At 41.8% G+C, this 20,072-nt stretch overlaps 1 protein-coding gene across 1 annotated transcript in view; it reads right to left on the bottom strand.

Annotated features, from left to right (window-relative positions):
* The window catches only part of ROR2 (receptor tyrosine kinase like orphan receptor 2), a 164,207-nt gene that overhangs the window by 5,543 nt on the left and 138,592 nt on the right, over positions 1-20,072 (bottom strand). Inside the window, exons 5-7 of the mRNA XM_057411231.1 lie at positions 5,974-6,101; positions 2,366-2,680; positions 1,235-1,480 (exon numbers count right to left, since the gene is read on the bottom strand). Of these exons, the coding sequence (XP_057267214.1) occupies positions 1,235-1,480; positions 2,366-2,680; positions 5,974-6,101 (689 nt within the window). The remainder of the gene's footprint in view (positions 1-1,234; positions 1,481-2,365; positions 2,681-5,973; positions 6,102-20,072) is intronic.

Genomic DNA, 20,072 nt, shown 5'->3' with positions numbered 1-20,072 from the left:
ATTATCTTGTTCAGGAATAAAAATCAAATGAGTACTCTTCATCACAGTATATAAAGCAGTGACAAAAATGTGATAAACCATAGCACAATACTGAAGTCTGTTATCACCCTGCTTCAGTCATTTCATCAGTACTTTGCCCACTTTCTGCCTCCACTAGTAGAATAAAATGACTCTTCTACACAGAATAAAATAAATCTCACTTCTCATTGGCAGAGATATTATTTGTTCCCTTTATGTTACAGTGAGAGAGATATGAAGGAGTCATCAGTACACTTCATAATACTTTCATAGAACCTTCCTCTTAATATTTACAGACTCTAGGACAGCATAGTGATGTCCAAAATTTTCACTGGAACTGCCTGGGATGTCTTTTGCAATCCACGGTTTTGCTATTTGTGGCTATTGCTTTCACCCAACCACATCTTTATACTACGTCACATGCAACGTAGAAATTTATTATAAATGTCAAATTACTGTAAAAAAGTGAAATAACTAAGAAATTTCCTCAATTTTGAGCACTCTTAAATATCCAAGCAGTCTGTAACACAACCACTGTTATGGCTTCCATGATACATGTGTTACTGCAGGAAACAATGCTTTTCTTTCTAATGAAACACAGTTATTAAGTTGTTTTGTCGTGTCCAAAGACTGTTAACACTGTAACAGCTCTAGAGTGAAGGCTGTACCAATACAGGGAAGTGAGAGGGCCAATATCAAGATGAGAGAGCTCCGCTTTTCATTTTTGCTATCAGCAGTGCAGTATAGAGCCACCAGCAGACAGCATGGGACTTTTCTGATAAGATCAAGTTTTACGGTATCTCTGCTACTGCACTTCACAGTTTCCTTCCAAGCAAGCATGGTGCTGTATCTCCCTCTACAGGACCTAAAAATCCTTGCTGCCTGCAAGATACCATTGAATAGCATGAGCAAACCAAACATATAGGTGGTAAGTACATCGAGTCTGGTGTTTGACAAGCTGGAATACAAACTGCAGCAGTGTTGCTAATTATTGCTTAAGCACACAATATGGAATAAAAAAGGGTCACAGTATGTCAGTTACAAGCTCTGATCTCCAGAAAATACTAAACGCCCACCACACAAAACAAGGGTGCTGCATTACAGCAGAACATTTGAAACCATAACCTTCTTACGTGAATTGTACTTTTAGAAATATGGAACATTCAAAATTACACGATTTGGGACAGTAGGGGGAAAAAAGAAAGAGAATACATACTACAAGAAGGTATGTCACACAGTTCCATGCGTACGTTTTTGTTCTTTGTAAAACACCAAGGCCCACCCATCTGACCTCCAGGATTTCGACAATACGCATGTCCTCCGCCTATCTCTGGGAACTGTGTGCTTGTCAGATCATGGTTGTGGGGACTCTGGGAGTCCCAGAGTTGGCAAGTATGGCCAGACTTAGTAACGCTGACTGTCCCTCTGTAGTCTGCTCCAGAACCATTGTAGCACTGATGATCTGCAACACAAGGTTTGACAAAACATTGCTAGTAACAAAACAATCAAAGGCCAAGCAAGACCAAAAGGATTTTAATGCATAGACCACATATGCAAAATGTGCTTGAAGTCAGGTACTTCAAGATTTAAATGAAAGCTGTGGGATTTGAATTTTTCATTTTGTGGGTATCTGTACTTTTGCACCCAGTTATTTCTGGTTTCTGCTCTGGAGTGATCAATTGCTAGTAAACAGAGCAGGCAGAAAAATTGTTAGCACATAATTAGTGACCCAGGAACAGCCTATCTACTCCTGGATGCAAATATAAATTCACAGAAGTGAGATCAATGTTTTTACCCATCCTGTGTAGGTGAAGAAAGGCAATTACACTCCTTGCTTCATTTATAGGATTATATGCTTGTGGATTTCCATATAGAAAGGGTGAACTTTAAAAGTTTAATTTCTTAACAGATTTTTCCAGTAAATTTCCCACAGTCTTTCTGAGGTTTACTGATATGTAAATGTAACTCAAAAATAGCTGCATGGGGGGACTCACTCAGAGAGGCAAAGACTGAGCCAAAGTTGGGGCAGGCATGTGGGAAGGGAAGCCTGAAACGCACTGTAAATAGGAGTCAAAATAGACTGTGTGAATATGAAGTTTTCTAGCCCAGGGGGGTTGATATAACCCTTTCAGTACTAAGCAACATCCTTTAAACTTCCTCACCATCCTAACTATACCTTACAACAGTGCAAGATTATGGTCAGTATTAACATGTTAAAAAGTAGCAGCATCCAGTATATCAGTACTTTCTTTACAAAAACCATGACTATAAAAATACTGCTTCTCTGACCCAACTTGACAAAGCCACAAATACTACTTTTTCCCAGTGATGAAACACCTGGACTTACATCGGCTGAGCCTTTCCACGGGGATTCCAATCCTTATGCAATTGGCAGCTTCCAAGGTATCAGGTCTTGGGAGATCCTCACACTTAGGCAACTGTAGCTGCATCAAGATGAGGGGGTTTGACCGAGCAATGTTGTACTCCTGCCTACAGAGGTCATTCTCCAGAACTTCACATTCATCCCGGCACAGCTCCCGTGGCTTAGGTGTCCGAGAGCGCTCGTCACACAGGGGAAATACAAAGTGGCAGAAGGATGGTATAGCGAACTGTGAACACTGATCAGACAAATGTGTGGAAGTGCCAATCATGGTAAATGCAGCTGCAAAGGAACAAAAATACTGCTTAATTCACAAAAAGCATGAAAAAATTTTGTGTAATTTGCTTTTTAGAATTTTTGTCTTTTCTTGAGGGTCTGTAAAGGAGAGCTGACAAATGCAGAAAGCAAATCCAGCATTCCAGTGTCCCTCCAACATCTGGACAGAGCTTGTAGAGCTCAGTTTACCCAAGTGACTAGCACTGAGCAAACTGTTGGCACCTGACTAATTTTAACTTGAAAAGATAAAAAAGCAAAGAAAAGATACACTTGCCAGGAAGCTAACATGTGTTTCCTAAATTCCTAATTAGGAAAAATCTGAACAAGGATCACCTAGCTTCTTCCTCCTGTAGAAACTCTGACAAGTGTTTTTCAAGCCTTAACAGGCAAAAGGAAGTGCACCACTGGTACCTGAGGAGATATTAATAGACATGAAAAGCCTAACAGGCAGCAGTTCGGGGGAAAATGCAATCAATCTCAGCATACTGATCACATTAAGATGAATGTCATAGTGAACTAGGGACTTAATCCTCCCAAGGACTCAGCATCTATGCACTAATGTTTATCTGAAAGTTTCCTTGCACACTGCAAAGAAAAGACCAATGTGCATGTACGTCATGTATCTGGAAATGAGTCAAGCTTTAAACGGAGAAATATTCATTGATGATTTGGAAAACATCATTTGTGAGTGAGGCTTGCTAGACTGCACGTTCCACCAACGCGCACTGTAAAAAGAGAGGAAATGAGCAGCTGAAGTAATTCGGCAGTCTATTTACAACCTAGAAATCAATTCTTTCCTTCTTGTCCAGCTCTCGCCTTTCAACCATCTACTTCCTGCTGCTACCTGCTATCAGACTGTCGTCTGTTTACTCCTAAACATCACACATGCAGTAAGCAGCCCCAGCTCCAGCCTTTTGTACTGTTTACACCTCTACTTATTTTAATACAGAAATACTAACACAGGAATATAACCATTTATCTGCCATGTAGGGGAAAATGCGTGCACACATGATATCAGGCCTTAAACGACATCTGTGATGTGCTTGTCCCAAAGACTAGCAGGGAAAAAATAAGCTTGGAGGAATTAAGAAATCACTGTTACTATTTGAAACACCAGACTAATTTTTATGAAGGTATTATGGAACATAGACTGGTATGAGCGAAAAGTGCACAATTCATGATCATGTCCTTATTTTACTGGCAGGTGCAAAAGCCAGCGGGACTGTTTGGTGGCATCTAAGGGTTTTATTTTGTTTAGTTAATGAACAGATATTAAGTAGCACAGGAAACACTTTGCAAACCACATGCATCCACTGGTCAGGAGTCAGGTCCATGCACTCTCTATTGCTGGCCTTCCAGTCTTTCAAGTCATGTCTCAAGGTTTTATCCAAACATGTACTATTGTTAATAGAAGGCTGCAATTACACCTAAGCACATGGCCAGGACTGAACAGCATCAGGGGGTAGGGACAAATGGAGTGTATCTCACACAGCAGCACAGCAGGGAAATAAGAATCTAGAATGAAAATTCCCCCATGTTCCTATAAACTTCTTAAATGTTCTTGGCATTGGGCATTAGGTGTCACCGTTTCCCATGCACAGTTTTCCCAGAACACACAAAGGCACCAAAACCTGCGTTTAAAAAGTATGGGCAAAAGTATAAGCAACATCTCAGCCGATTTTTTTGTTTGCTTGATTTAAAATCTAATAAATTACTGCAATTTCAAAAACACCCTGTCATTTGAACAGAGAACACTGTCTGAATGCATTACTTGTTTTACGTGTAAGCAGACTTGGAAGAAACAAGTCTGCTGTGAAATCCTCAGGGTTATTTTGCATAAGACATTTGGTCTGTCCTTCACGTGTATATAGTTTGAAAATGCCATATTGTTAATGGATTATCATTACTGCCTAGCTAGGCACTGGGCAGCCCTACATGATGGTTTACAGCGTTTTCCTGAAAAAGAAAGTTTCCATCAGAAACTCCCCTCAACTCCAGGACAGAGTCCCAGGCCCCAGCCTCCAAAATCTAATCATCAGTGATGTTAGGGATCCAGCAGCCAGATGTTGTATATCCCAGAAGCAAGTATAACTTAATGCTGGAAGAAGTTCTTGCATTTTTTTTTTCATTATTGTTTAGGGTTTTTTTTTTGTTGTTGGTTGGTTGCTTAGTTCTTGTTAAGTTTCTTTTTTTTTGGGGGGGCGGGGGGGTTGGTGGTAGTGGTGTGGTTTTGGTTGGTGGTTCATTTTTTTTTTTTCCTTTTTAAGGACATTATGAACCTAATTCAGAGTTATAGATTTCACCATTTCAGATAGCTGAACATTTCCATAATGCTAAAAAGCATACAAACAGGGCAACGATTATGTCATAGAAAAAATTGTATCCATAGTATGTATAAACTAACGACATAATGGTAAACAGGCTGGAAAAACAACAAAGTGCAGGAGAAAGGAGGGAGATGAATGAGTCACAACAGCCCAAGGAAAGGTCCACACCTGAATTTTGCCAGACCCATCACGTGATCACTATCTCAGAACAGCAAAAAACCTGACCTGGTGTTCTTTCAAAGGCCTTAAAGATAATGTCTTTAAGGAGACAGAGCTGACAAACAGTCCAACATTTTCTGGCAACCAGCTACGTTAAAATTGCAAATTCACTTAGCCGTATATGGTCAGATGCAAATAAGCTCCTCCTGGAATGAGTTAATTTGCCATATGCTATGATAAACAATTTATTCCATGGGTTCATTTGCTTGCTCTACTTGTTCACAACAGAGTCACAGCTGCTCATGTCAGCTAACTGAGGTCCAGTGAAAAAAAACATGTTCATGTACATTGAAGTTTCGGATACAATCTGTAGGTGTAGACCACAAGAAGTCTGACTCCTGTTTGAAATCCAGATTCTGCCAGGATTATGCAATAGCAGAGGAAACCCAAGGGAAAACTCACCATACATTTTTCAAGAAAATAAAAACCCAATACCTTTTTAGTACGTCATAAACTGTTTTTAAGAAAAAAATCTTCTATTTGAATCCATCATGCAAAAAGCTCAAGAACAAACTACCAGCTGTTAAAAGTTAATGCTCTGACATTTTACTTAAGGACAGCAGATACTCATCTTCCTGGCTTCAAATTTTGCTAACTGTACAAGTGGGTAACCGGCTTACCTTCTCTGAACCTTAATATAAGGATGACTTAGTCATTGACTAATAATGCTGAAAAGGATGACAGCATTATTTATACTTGAATTAGAACTTTCACAAATGTTTTTTGCTCTGCTATATAAGTGTATAAGCTTACCAGTAATTCGATTTTCAATTTCCCCTTGCATCTGGAGGGAGTCCACATAAATGGTTCTGTTTCCAATGATTCGTGCACACGCAATTCCCCTGTAGGGCTGACAGAACCCATCTTCATGGTAATCTTCTCTGCAAAAGACAGGTTAGGATTTTATAAGCAGTTGTCTAGCTGTCCCCAGTGAATTTTTACAAAATATACTCTTATAATGGAGAAAACGCAAAAGACTAAATCTGAAATTATTCCATTCCCCAGGAGCAGCTTTCTCTCCCAATTCTCCCTATACTACCTTAAAAGTATTAATGAGGCACCTTGTAAATAGCTTATTAGAGAAAGAAGTAAACCAAAACCCAAGATTAATTTAAAAATCATATGCTATTAGTAATAGGATTTGGCAGGTGAATCTACTAAAAAGTCTTTTGATTGAGACAGCAACATAGATCTTGTTACATGTCCCCATGAATTTTTGGCATCTAGCAGCACCAAGCACAATTAGGCAAACAGTGGGTTCTCTTCTCCCACTTATATATACCTCACTTCATTTTCTCTAGTGACCATCAGAAGAGATCTTGCCAAGCTTTAATTAAAACATGGAATAATTTATACTCTGAATTAGGTAAACAGGTTAAAAAGTAATCAAGGTTTTAACCTCTCTTCCTCTTTTCTCTAGTTACAGTCTATGCCAAATTCCTCTTTCAACATGCATTTTAATAAATTTTTCAATTCAGTGAGCCTTTGGGCCAGATTGTACTCCCTTACATCACAAATATTTTGGCATGAAAGCACTAGCCTTAAGGCTCAGTGGCTCAACACACCATCCCCAAAGCTCCAGTATATAATACACAGCTGAGCTGGAGATCGTAACCTCTTAGCACTGAGAGGGGCTTCAGAGTGAGAGTACTCTCAGAGTTAATATTCACTATGCCATGTGTTGCCTCTGGAACAGCATAGCCTCTGTGCTAGGATTCACTAGCCTGATGGATTCACATCATGTCATTCACTGCATGATGGTCCAAAAGAGACATAAAACATAATACAGAAAGCTATGACTCTAGAATAATCTTAGGAAATGCAAAACCTTAACCAGCTTTTGTAGCTAAACAATCAGTTTAAAACTTTGAGGCACCCCTCTGATATAGACAATTTTTGAAGAATTACTTCAATACTCTTCTGCACCTTGTACTTCATTATCTAATCACAGACTCAGCTAGGTTAGAAAAGACCTTTAAGATCATCAAGTCCAACCACTAAATTATGTCACTGAGAGCCTCATCTACACAGTTCTTGAGCACTTCCTGGGACGGTGATTCCACCACTTCCCTGGGCAGCCTGTTCCAATGCCTGATCACCCCTTCAGTGAATAATTTTTTCTAAATATCCAGTCTAAGTCTCCCTGGATATCTATACCTGTTTCGGTCACATGTGTTTCCACTTCTTTTGCAAATGCCTTTACCCTTTCTTAGGGTGCCACATAAGCAGGGCAAAGCAGTCAGTGTACAGATGTTAAAACACATAACTTCAGCTGGCCAAATTAGCACAAAAACCTGCTGCCTGACAGCAGCTAACCACGATGAGCCTATCACTCAACACCTACACAGTACCAAGTGCAGCCCGTTATTTCCAATATCTTATTCTGTCTCAGGAGCCTCTTCTCATTTTTCCTTTAGTGCACCTCCTTGATAAAGCTCATCTCTTCAGGGAAATCCTACCAGTATTTCTTAAAATATAAACTCTTTTGGCAGTGGAAGAATGGGCAGGACTGCTCACATAGTGTAAACAAAAGCTGTAACCATTGATCACTACTTGAGCAGCACCTTTCCCTTTCCTCCCAGAAAGACAATGACTTAACAAGACCCAATCCACCATACAGCTGCTAGATAAACCATGGTTGTATGAAGTGTCTCATACAGTTGTTGTCCTGATCTGGCCTTTATTTCCTATCACAGTATGATTGTTAAGTATTCATAAAGCAACATTTTGTCTACAAACTCTGAAACAAGTTCTGCTTCCAACAAAGACATGTAAGCTTTTTATTATGGTGGGTGAAGTAAAGGAGGAGTCTTTCAGGATCAATTAATTCCTGCAGTGAAGTTATTTTACTTTCATAAAACCCCCTCTACTTTTGCAACAGTTGCATCATGCCTGAAGGGACAAAAATATCAAAGCATTCTGTCTTTGCCTATGATCCTTGTGTTTTATGATCCTTAATCACCTCAGTAGGAAGTCAGCAATTCCCATAAGGAGCTGAATGCATATGAAACCTGTATTTGACCTCCTGCTCGAGAGTAAATTCATACCCCTACCCTGCAGAACAAAGTCTGTAATGTATCTAACTGAAACTACACCTCACACTTCGACTCTCAGTGCAGAGCAATCCTGCCAGCACAAAAAAAAAACCAAAACAACACAACAACCCAACATCCCAAAACCAACAACATCAACAAAAAAACCCAACCAAAAACTATAAAAAATAGCACTCCAAACAGCATGGGTTTGGTGACAAAAGCTGTGTGATCTCTTGCTTAGCTCAGTTTATTTATTTCTGTAAACAAGCTTTTAAATACAGCTTAGATACTATATATACACACATATGCTTTCCTCTCCCATGTTGGAGTCAACTGCTGATTAAACTAAACTGGATATGACCATTACCATGGATGCAAGCAAATGTAAACAGTAACCTGATGTTAGATACTCTAACAGAAGCTGGGCTGTTATTCCACATGGATGTTTGTCAGGTCAGAAAACTCAGTGAATACCATTTGACTAATAGTAATGTTGAGAGACAAAATTACATTAGTTGTTTTAGGAAAATAGTTAATTTCAATAAAGCTTCAGAAATAGCAGCATTTACAGTGTGCTTACAGATTACTCTTACCCGCAGCTACATGTACACTCAGCACATGGCAAAACATCCACAGCAAAAAGTGACATGGGGTGAATCTGATAAAACAGTGCAGGTGCAGTGTCACACTCAGTTCAAATAGGAGTCTTTGGAACCATGTGCAACTTTGATTCCCGCTCCAAACCATATGACAGCAATTCAGCCACAGCTCAGAGCAAGAGTTAAAAGCTGCTGAAAATAGGCAGAAATACTGACTCTTCAATTTCCTGCTGTTTGAGCGGTAAATTCAGCTCAAGAACCCTGGTAAAAGCAGGTATCTGAGTCCACAAGAGGTGCAATGTGTGGGGTTTGCTCATCAAGAAGTTTGGGGGGAGGGAGGCTCTCTGTGGCTGTCGTTATGTGAAACAATACTCCTTTTGACTCTGTTGTACTCTGTAGGTAATGGGGGGAGGTCAGTTGTATTGTTGCGCGGGATTGTGAGAGAGAAAAGGGGGCTGGGTGGCTCGAAGTGGTGTCTTGTTGCAACGCTTGAGGGGAGGGGGCTGCGACGGTGAGGAGGTTGGCAGTGGACGCTTCTCGAAGCCTCTGGCAGCTTCTCGAAACTTCCCGAAACTTCTCGGTAATGAGACCCCTGCAACAAAGGGAACCAATGGGGAAGAGCCATGTCAACATCCGAGTGAGGAGGGGCGACAGGATTGGCTGGGGCCTTGACCCGGAGAAGATAAAGGACCGCCTCCCAGAAACTGCGCGTGCGCTTCTTGGGCGGAGCGGAGGGGTGTCCGGTGCACCCAGCTGTGTTTTATCTGCTATCGCTTACTCAGTTTAATGAAATTTATACTTTAAACCAAAGTTGGCTAGAATATTGATAACAAGAGGGATGCAGAAGAGTTCAATTTGTTCCACTTGCAGGATTCCTACAAGCTAACTGCCATAGGTGCTTTTTTACCTTTGTTCTTTGTTGGTTTGCTCTGAATGTTTCAAGACAGCATTACCCTTTCTCACTAGTGATTTCATTCCATTTTTATATAACTTTTGTTTGTTCGTTTGTTTTACAAAATAGAGTCAGGAATATCATCATAAGCATTGATCATCTTTTTTCACGTTTGTGGAGGGCAGCATTTCCAGGCAGCCCACCCGGAAAGCAGCACACAATTAGAGTGGAGGTAAGGTTTTTTGTCTTAGAGAACTCTCCTCCCAGCTACTTGCTAGATGTATGACCAGAGATTGGATTTAAAAATAAAACCATAGAGAATCTGACGGACCCTCTATTCCTAAAATCACAACTTCCATTTTTTAAGATAAGTGCCATTATTTTTCCATGCCCATAAGGTGATCTTGTGCCAGAATAATAAAGTGAAGATACAGCTTTTATAATACAAAGCTAAAGCAGGAGAACCTTTTATTTCAGGCATGGACAAGTAATACCAAAACATTCATATTACTTTTATATACAACATGGAGTGTCTCTAAGATAGAACAGGCTTAACAGGTCTGGAAACATCTTAAAGATGATAAGACATTTACACGTTCATTTTCACACATGCACTTCACCGCCTGATTCAACACAATCTGGCTTTAGGTTTGTGGGCAGAAGTCTGTATGAGATAGAGAATTAACCATACAGGCAATGTAGAAGAAATACACAGGTTCAGTGGTATGGTGCCAGTTCAATCTCTGCCCTCTTAACAAAAATCGTAACTTCTAGGGACATCTGGGTCTATATAGGAAGCACTGGAAGAACCAGATGCCTCTGAATAGGAATAAAACCCAGGAGGCATGAATAGGAATCTCTCTAGATAGTGGTCATGCAGAACTTCCATACAGTAGGCCGATATCTGCTCTAGAAGTATGTGTAGAGATTTCTAGGTTCATTAAATGTGCTGCAAAAACATACATACTTCGCCACCGCCACCCTTGCATTAAGCTTTACTTTAACTTCACATGTGGCAGAGAAAGAACACTGAAGAAAAGACTACGAAAGAAAATACCTAGGAAACAAAGAGGCTTTTCTTATTGGAAAATCTGAAATGCTGAAAGAACACATCTGTATGATACACACTGTATGATAACTATGTAGCACAACCCATTGTATGTGACTGTCACATCCGATCTGTCCAGATGGCATATGAAACAAAAAGTCTCAGTAAATAAAAGGCAGTTGTGGAAAACGTTCAACACTAAAATCATCGTAAGCATGTAAGTCTGATAAGGGCTTTCAGTATGTATTTGATGCCCCTGAAAACACAGTAAATGAAGACCTAGTGATTTTGCTGAAAAACAGAGAAACACATGAAGGTGTTTCAATCTTAATCAAGGGTTCATAAAGGGAATCCTGAAAGCAGAGTTTAGAGGTACTAGATATTTATTATCTTGTAAGATAGGTTTTTTTTCTGATTGCATCCCACAAAAAACTTACAAAGACAACAGAAATTCGTTCAGATAAATCTGTTTTCCTAAAAATAAAACAAAACCAACACTGTGCATCAGCCATAAAAAGAACTTCAGAAGTTCTCCAGAAAACTCAGAAAGAAAAGCTTTTTTTAATTGAATAAACTGAAAAAGACAACTAACTTAATAAGTCTAACCCTTGTAATAAAAAAAAGTTAAAATTACAAGTTAAGAACAGTTTCTTTTAAGATTTTAAATAATACATTTAGAAGTTATTTGGAGGGATACATCCTCAGTTTACACTTTACCAAAGTAAATAATACTATGCCAATTCATAGAATATAACAGGATATTCCAGGATAGTTAAAAAAAAAAAAAATACTGAAAACTTTGTTACAGCAGTTTCCCACAAGCAAACTAAATGCAGTTTAAATTTCCTATAAAATTTAGCACAATAAATAACAAACCTGAAGTTTTGACCTTCTCTCATATTGTCCAGGGATTAAATAGCTTTTAATTAAAAACTGTTAAATACTGATAAAGCACATTATGACTCCTCCCCCCGATATTCCATTAGAAGTGAAATGGCAAAGGAAGGCCAAGTGCACAGAAAACCACAGTTAGACAGTGACAGACAAAGGAAAGGATAAATGATTTATGCTATATTATTTGCTATGGGTAGAGAAATATAACATCTGGTATATAGTCACTTGTCTTGAGGGAAAGTCTCAGAGTTTTTTATAGCTACAGCTTGAAAACTGATGGCAGAAGCTGTGTAAAGAGAGTAATTTTGATGAAGAGTAAGATCAGAGGGAAAAGGACAGGCATCAGATTTCAGATTATGAGTTTACTTAGCCCAGTATGTGGCTACTTCATAAACGTAAAGCACACAAGCTAAATGACATACAGTACAAAGAATAAAAGGAATAAAGGGTTTATGTTTAATCAAAGAGAGCAAATCACCCTGACTTGAGGGAAGGGCATTATAAAGAGCTGTAGTAAAACCTCGGGAATTTCTGGTTTTAGCATACATATATATTCATGGTTTGTTTATACTGCATCTCAAAGAGGACCTCTTATAACCTGGCACTACAGCCCTTGTAATTTATTACCCTTACTCCTGACATGTATCATATCATAGTGCTGGGGAGCAAACTGACTCACAAGGGGTCACCTTCCAATGGCTAAAATGAGTTCACAGCTCCAAATACTCACTCCCTCCCACTGAAACATGTCACAGAGAAGATCAGAGAGAAGAGAAACACACTACCCTTGTCATATGCCATATCACATCTATAAAATGCCTCCTGTAAAAAACATAGTGAATTTATATTAACGTTACTATAGAAAAATACTAGGTAATTTCCAGCCAGGTTTTTATATCTACTTTTCAGGGAAAATGTAAAATAAAACTCTTGTTTCAGAATGAATTATAATTTGTCAAGAGTGCTGCCTTTTAAAGTAACAGTTACAATTGGCTATGAAATTGCCTTTGCTCATAGGCCTCCTATTGTGCACAGAAGATCAATGAAAGTTTTACTACTGACACTGAAGGCAACAGGATTACACACTATTAGATGAAAGAAAAGAATGGTATTTTTTCAAAACGAGTATTTTATTCATCTGTCGAGAAGGGCTTGACTAATGCCAGGTGCTCCTAACATCACCCATAACTTCTGCCCAGACAGGGCAGAAATTCAGTAAAGTGCATGAATGGGTTCGAGGTTTTAATAAACCTTCCAAAATCCAGATGCACAGGAAAACCTAAAAAAACCACCCCAGCCAACCAACCAAAAAAAAACCCAAAACAAAACCAAATCCAAAAAAAAACCACCACAAACCCACAAACAAAACCCACAAAGCCAAAAAACCCACAAACCAAAAAATCCATGAGCCATGAGACACCAAAACCCCACACCTGCACATCTGTGTCCTGACTGCTGAAGCCAAGAAGCAAAAGGATGGTAAGAACAGCTGCCTTAACCCTCTGCCTGGATGGAGGCATCCAATGCCCACTTTGTGGGAGAAGGGCACAAGCTTCCTGCACTACCTGTTATCCATGCTCTGAACAAACAACTTCATTCTCTGACCAAAGGGTTATCTGCAAATAACCTGGCTTTCCGGCACATAAAATCATTGTTTGCACATCTTCACCGACATTTAAAGATCATGGATCCTGAGATATCAGAAAATAGTAGTTAACACCTCAAAGAGAACTTCACTATAATAGGAGATGGATGTAAAAACTCTTCCCATAAACTAAAGGAATGAAGTATCAGAAAATAAGGGGACTCTAGTGTTAAAAAGTCAAACACTAACAGCCGAGGGAATTCATATAAATAGTCATAGCTCACTTGAAGTTAATGGACCTGTGACAATTTACACTCACCAGCTATATGGCCCGTGAACTTTGCTAGCAGATACTTACTGAACGTAACAACAGACCCCCAAAGCAAGATTCCTTTACATCTAGCACGCAAATCAGATAAATATTAGCAAATAGCATTTCTTTTCGTGCATTTTATCTGAAAAGTCGTACATAAAAAATCCCTAAAAAAAAAGTAAAATCATATTTACTGAACACAGCAACTGTGCTGCATTTGAGCTGAATACTTGGCTGCTAGTTCCTAAAAACTGCATTGTGAACTGAAACTCCAGATTAATTGTCTAAGATCAGTAAAAAATAACAGTTGATCTTTATTCCATTGATTCTACTAAATGATGGGTTTGTTAATATTAGTCATAGGACCTGACGCACCATTAACAGATAAAGCAATTCATGGAAATGTCATTAGTAAAAACATAGCTGCAAATGGACTTAAGTGTTTGTGACAAACTAGAGAAAAGTAAGTTGTTTGTGAAACAGCAACTTGCAAGCAATAATCTCATTTTTTAGCCTATTTCAGTTATTTCCACAAGGGATTATAAAATCAGTGTTTTTAAGCACAAAATTCAGGCTCCAAAGTCTGTCTCTAAAATATAGTGCAAATAATGTTTCAAACATATATTCTGATGTTACCATGAAAGGAATATGCAAGGTATTTAAAAAGCATTTAAAAACAAGAAAGGGGAACACATACCAATTGGATTTATGCATATGCTTTCACTGAATCATAAACCAAATTGCTTCCCTCACCAGGCATTGCCTTAAGTGGATGTCAGCAATCATAGCTGAGCTGTGTCCTTGCTAAAAGATACCATGTTCAATTATATAAGCGGATAAAATCAATGGAAAATGGTATTGCTTTCCTTTCACAGAATCATCCTCCATCACTCTTGTATCACGAAAAACACACAACCTTCACTAGCAAAGATGTAGGAAAGAACTGAACATACAAGACTGTGGCAAGGTGCTCTTTAGATTACACCACATGCTGCTGTGATTTGATGGTATCACAGGCATTCACATATTTATTACTGCATTACATAATTAGAAAAGGTTTCAGTGTACCAAAAACTGTTGCTGCTTGAAAGTACAGTAATCACATACACAAGTATAGACAGGGGTGTTAGGATGGCTCTTACTAGAGTAACCTGGATAAAATAGTTAAAGCAAAGCTAAACAAGAACAACTATGTCCTGAATTTCTGCAAGGAACAGAGGTTTGTCCCTGGAGGTATAATCAGCCAAAATCCTCTGGTTACCACACATAACTTCAGTCAGAAGACCTCACACTACCTCTACCTACAAACTCTCAATTTACTCAAATGACATTTTTGTAAATTCTCCCAACTTTTATAGGTGTTAGCATGTCAGATGAAATCTTGAAATCAGATGCGTTACCTGGCAATTCAAGGAAGGCTAAAAGTCCATTTGCTGAGTGCCAAATATTTTTAACAGAAGCATCTCTGTTACAGCCAGGGTTACTGAAGAACTGGGGGAAGGAGAACCTAGTCACCGAACAAAACCAAAACAACAAACCAACCAACCAAAAAAACCCAAACAAAAGAAAAACCTAAACAAAAAAAGACAAACCTTCAGGAAACTAATTTCAACATACAGTAACACAGACCTGGCCATGCAGCACTCCAGCTTCTTGCTCACCAAAGAAGTCATTATGAGTCTCCCTTCCTACCCCTTGTTTTTAAGGCATGTTAACCCTCCCAGTGTGTAATGACTGTCTAACAAATTGTCTCCTTCTGACATACCCAAGGAAAAAAACAGCAGGCCAATGAACCTTCTTAAGAGCCTCTAAAAAGCAGCTATTTCCTCTACTGCCAGAGGAAAGCAAAATGCTTCTCTTTTATCCTTCTTCATGATGCTATGCCACCCTGAGTAAAGTGTACACAGAGCAGATCCAACAAGTTTTTGGAAGAATTTGCCAGCTGAAAATGTTGTTATAATTGCTGCCATATCCAGGCAGCAATAACATGGATAGGGAGCATACCAGGCAGCCCAGTGATATGGCTGCCAGTGCCTTGGGTTCAGTGAAGGACCCCATCTGGGCTGCTGTGCTATACTGAAGAAAGGGTGTGACTAGGTAGGCAGAGCAAAGAGGCCACGTAGGCTGCCCAGAGGCATGGGAAAGCCATCAAGGAGAAGGAGCAAAGAGCAGCTTTGATGGTGGGGATGCCATAGGAGGGAGGGAAATTGGGCCTCACCAAAGGACAAGTCTGGGGATTGGAGTTCCTTCTTACCCCTGCAAGTAGATGAAAGGCAGTCCACCTCCCACTGGGATGCTATGACCTTGCCTAGTGCAATGCTCACCCCACTTCATATAAGGTACCAGGCATAAGCATAATTCATGCATTGTGATTTACCCTACACAGGCAGATTTTAACCACAGAGAAAAATCTTACATTATTACGTGCAGCCCATTAAAATCCACTGGTGGGATTTTATATTTCAGAAGGGCTGAGGTGAGTAGCTCTAGAGAGGACACCTTCAACACCGGAGCGGGGTTGAGATCAGCGTCCAGGAGCCTCAACTCAGAGCGACGAGAGCCACCGAGGGAACCTCAAGTCCTCGACAGGACCTGCCCAGGAGCCGGCAGCTCAGCTGACGAGAGCGAGCAGCTGACTCACAAGGGGCGGATCCTGAAGCAGCGGCGACAGCCCGGACTGGGTAAAAACCTGCCCCGGGAGCGCGGGCGATCGGAGTGAGGTGTCGCAGTTCCGGGGGCAGCGGGGTGAGGTGGCGAGCACTCGCCTTATGCCCAAGGCCCGGTCTGGAGCTCTGCTCTGGCTGCCCCGGCGGTGGCCAGCGTAGGCACCCAGACAGAGCCGATGAGAGGGGAGGCTGCAGTGCAGAGCTCGGAGTGTAGAGAGTGCCTGCACTGGTTTGGTGAGGCGAGGGTGCGCAATGAGCAGGGCTGCACTCGGTGCTCCCTGGTGGAGGTCCTCCTGCAGCAGGGGCTGAGCTGCGGGATACTTGTCAATAGGCTGCAAGATGTCAGTGAAACTGAGAGGAAGCAGGAAAGCTTGCTCCACGCCCAAACTGTGCAGGGGCCTTAAGCGTCCATCGTAGCTCATGGAGAAAAGAAGGAGGCCGTTAACCCAGGCAGCTAGGAAACACCAACAAAACAAAATGGAAAACAAAAAAAAAAGGAGGAATAACACAATTAAAAGCAAGGGGCTTCCTACTAAATCTGATGTCCCCACCCAGAACTGCTTTGCAATTCTGCAGGGGGCTAATAACTCCCTCGCAACATAAACAACGGGCTGATGCACTGGTAAAGAAGATCACTACTGGTGCTGTCAGGAAAAAGAAGCGGATCACAGCAGTAGGGGACTCTACCTTGAAATGCACAGAGGCACCCATCTGTCGGCCTGACCCACTCTCACGGGAGATGTGTTCCCTACCAGGGGCTCGGATTGGGGATGTGGCAGAGAGGCTGCCTGCTCTAGCAAGTCCCACTGACTACTACCCACTTCTAGTGATACATATGGGTGCTAGTGATGTAGATAGCAGTAGCCCGGAGAACATAAAGAAGGACTACAGAGCCCTGGGAGAGGTGGTTGGGGGTTTTGGAGCTCAGTCTTTTCGTCAGTTCTCCAGGCTAAAGGGGAGGACCTTAAAAAGGCTGGGAGGATTGGCCAGATTAATAAATGGTTAGAACGGTGGTGCCATAGTTGGGGGGGGTGGGTATTTAGAACATGGGACTCGATTTGGGAGGCCAGGTCTATTGGGGGCTGGTGGAGCTGGTCTAATGAAGGCTAAGAGCGGTTTTAGTAGGAGGCTTGCTAGGTTGGTCAAGAAAACTTTAAACTAGAAGTGTTGGGGGAGGGGGCATCATTCCATCCCAACACACCCAGTTAGTTGCCAGCACCTATAATAAATGCTTGGAGCACTGTAGAGATATCCCAGCCGCTCCAGCCAATGAGCTGGCTTCATTTGGAGCTCAGCTCAGATGCCTCTATACAAATGCCCGTAGCATGGGGAACAAGCGAGGAATTAGAGATGTGTGCATGTCTAAGGGGGTATGATACAATAGGCATCACAGAAACATGGTGGGATGGCTCCTATGACTGGAGTGTTGGAATGGAAGGCTACGTGCTCTTTAGAAAAGACAGGCACAGCAGACAGGAAGGGGGAGTTGCCCTTTATGTTAGTGATAGGCTGGAGAGTATGGAACTCTGTCTGGGGAGAAGTGAGCAGTTAACAGAGAGTTTGTGGGTCAGGGTTAAAGGGAGAACAGCTGGGGGGACATTACTGTGGGGATCTGTTACAGACCACCTGATCAAGAGGACTCTTTGATGAAGTACTCTATAGACAGATAGGAACAGCCTTGTTCTTGCAGGCTCTTGTCTTCATGGGGGACTTCAACCACCCTGACATCTGTTGGAGGGATGGTACAGCCTGGCACAAGAAATCAAGGAGGTTCCTCGATTGTGTGGAAGATAACTTCCTTCTGCAAGTAATAGAGGAGCTGACAAGGGCAGATGCCATGCTTGACCTTGTGCTCAACGACAGAGAGGGGCTGGTTGGAAATGGGACATTCCAGGGCAGCCTTTGTTGTAGCAATCATGAGATGGTCGAGTTCGAGATCCTCAGGACAGTGAGAAGAGCATGCAGCAAGCTCATTGCCCTGAACTTCAAGAGAGCAGACTTTGACCTCTTCAGGAACTTGCTTACTAAGGTTCCATGGGATATAGCCCCAGAGGGCAGGGGGCCCAAGACTGTTGGTTGATATTCAAGGATCACCTGCTACAAGCTCAGGAGTGTTGCATCCCAACTAGAAGGAAGTGCAGCAGGAGGGCCAGGAGACCTCCTTGGGTGGATAAGGAGCTCCTGAGGAAACTCCAAGGAAAAAAGGAGGCATATAAAAGGTGGAAGCAAGGACAGGTGGCCTGGGAAAAATACAGGGATGTTGTCTGGGAAGCTAGGGACCAGGTTAGGAAAGCTAAGGCCCAGTTAGAATTAAACTTGGCTAGGGATATGAAACAGATCAGGAAGGGATTCTATAGGTACATTGCAAATAAAAGACATACTAGGGACAACGTGGGCCCTCTCTGGAAGCTATCAGGAGAGCTGGCTACCCTGGATTTGAAGAAGGCTGAGGTTCTCAATGACTTCTTTGCCTCAGTCTTCATCGGGAAATGCTCTGACCAAACCACCCAAGTCTTGGAAGACAGATGCAGGGACTGTGAGAATGAAGACCTTAGGCCCACTGTAGGAGAGGATCTGGTTCAAGACCGTCTTAAGAACCTGAACATGCACACGCCCGTGGGACCTGATGAAATTCATGTGCAGGTCATGAAGGAGCTGGCAAATGACGTTGCTAAGCCACTGGCCATCATATTTGAGAAATCATGGCAGTTAGGTGAAGTTCCTGAAGACTGTAAAAAGGGAAATATAACCCCTATTTTCAAGAAGGCTAAAGTGGATGATCCATGGAATTACAGACCAGTCAGTCTCACCTCTGTGCCTAGCAAAATCTTGGAGCAGATTCTCCTGGAAGGCATGCTAAGGCACATGAAAATCAACAAGGTGCTTGGTGACAGCCAGCAGGGCTTCACTAGGGGGAAATCCTGCCTGACCAATTTAGTGACCTTCTATGTTGGGGCTGCAGAACTGATGGACAGGGGTAGAGCAGTTGATGTCATCTACCTGGACTTGTGCAAAGCATTTGACACTGTCCCACACAACATCCTTGTCTCTAAATTGGAGAGACATCAATTTGATGGATGGACCACTCGGTGGATAAAGAACTGGCTGGATGGCCACACGCAAAGAGTTGTGGTCAATGGCTCAATGTCCAGCTGGAGACTAGTAAGGAGTGGTGTCCCTCAGGGATTGGTGTTGGGACCGGTCTTGTTTAACATCTTTGTCGCTGACATGGACAGTGGGATTGAGTGAGCCCTCAGCAAGTTTGCCGATGACACCAAGCTCTGTGGTTCGGTTGATACGCTGGAGGGAAAGAATGCCATTTAGAGGGACCTTGACACGCTTGTGAGGTGGGCTGATGCCAACCTCATGAAGTTTAACCGTGCCAAGTGCAAGGTCCTACACCTGGGTCAGAGCAATCCCAAGCACAGCTACAGGTTGGGCAGAGAAGAGATTCAGAGCAGCCCTGCAGCCCTGCAGAGAAGGACTGGGAGGTGTTGGTTGATGACAAACTTAACATGAGCCGTCTTCAGTGTGCACTTACAGCCCAGAAAGCCAACCATATCCTCGGGTGCATCAAAAGGAGCGTGACCAGCAGGTCGAAGAAGGTGATCCTGCCCCTCTCTACTCTGCTCTGGTGAGACCTCACCTGGAGTATTGTGTGCAGTTCTGGTGTCCTCAACATAAAAAGGACATGGAACTGTTGGAGCAAGTCCAGAGGAAGGCCATGAGGATGATGAGAGGACTGAAGCACCTCCCGTATGAAGACAGGCTGAGACAGCTGGGGCTGTTCAGGCTGGAGAAGAGAAGGCTGCGTGGAGAC

The sequence above is a fragment of the Pezoporus wallicus genome, unplaced genomic scaffold, assembly GCF_028554395.1.
Source record: "Pezoporus wallicus isolate ANWC-B61680 ecotype Strahan unplaced genomic scaffold, APGP_CSIRO_Pwel_v1 contig_8185, whole genome shotgun sequence".
In the NCBI taxonomy this organism is placed as follows: Eukaryota; Metazoa; Chordata; class Aves; order Psittaciformes; family Psittacidae; genus Pezoporus; species Pezoporus wallicus.
This window is presented reverse-complemented; position numbering and strand designations above follow the sequence as displayed.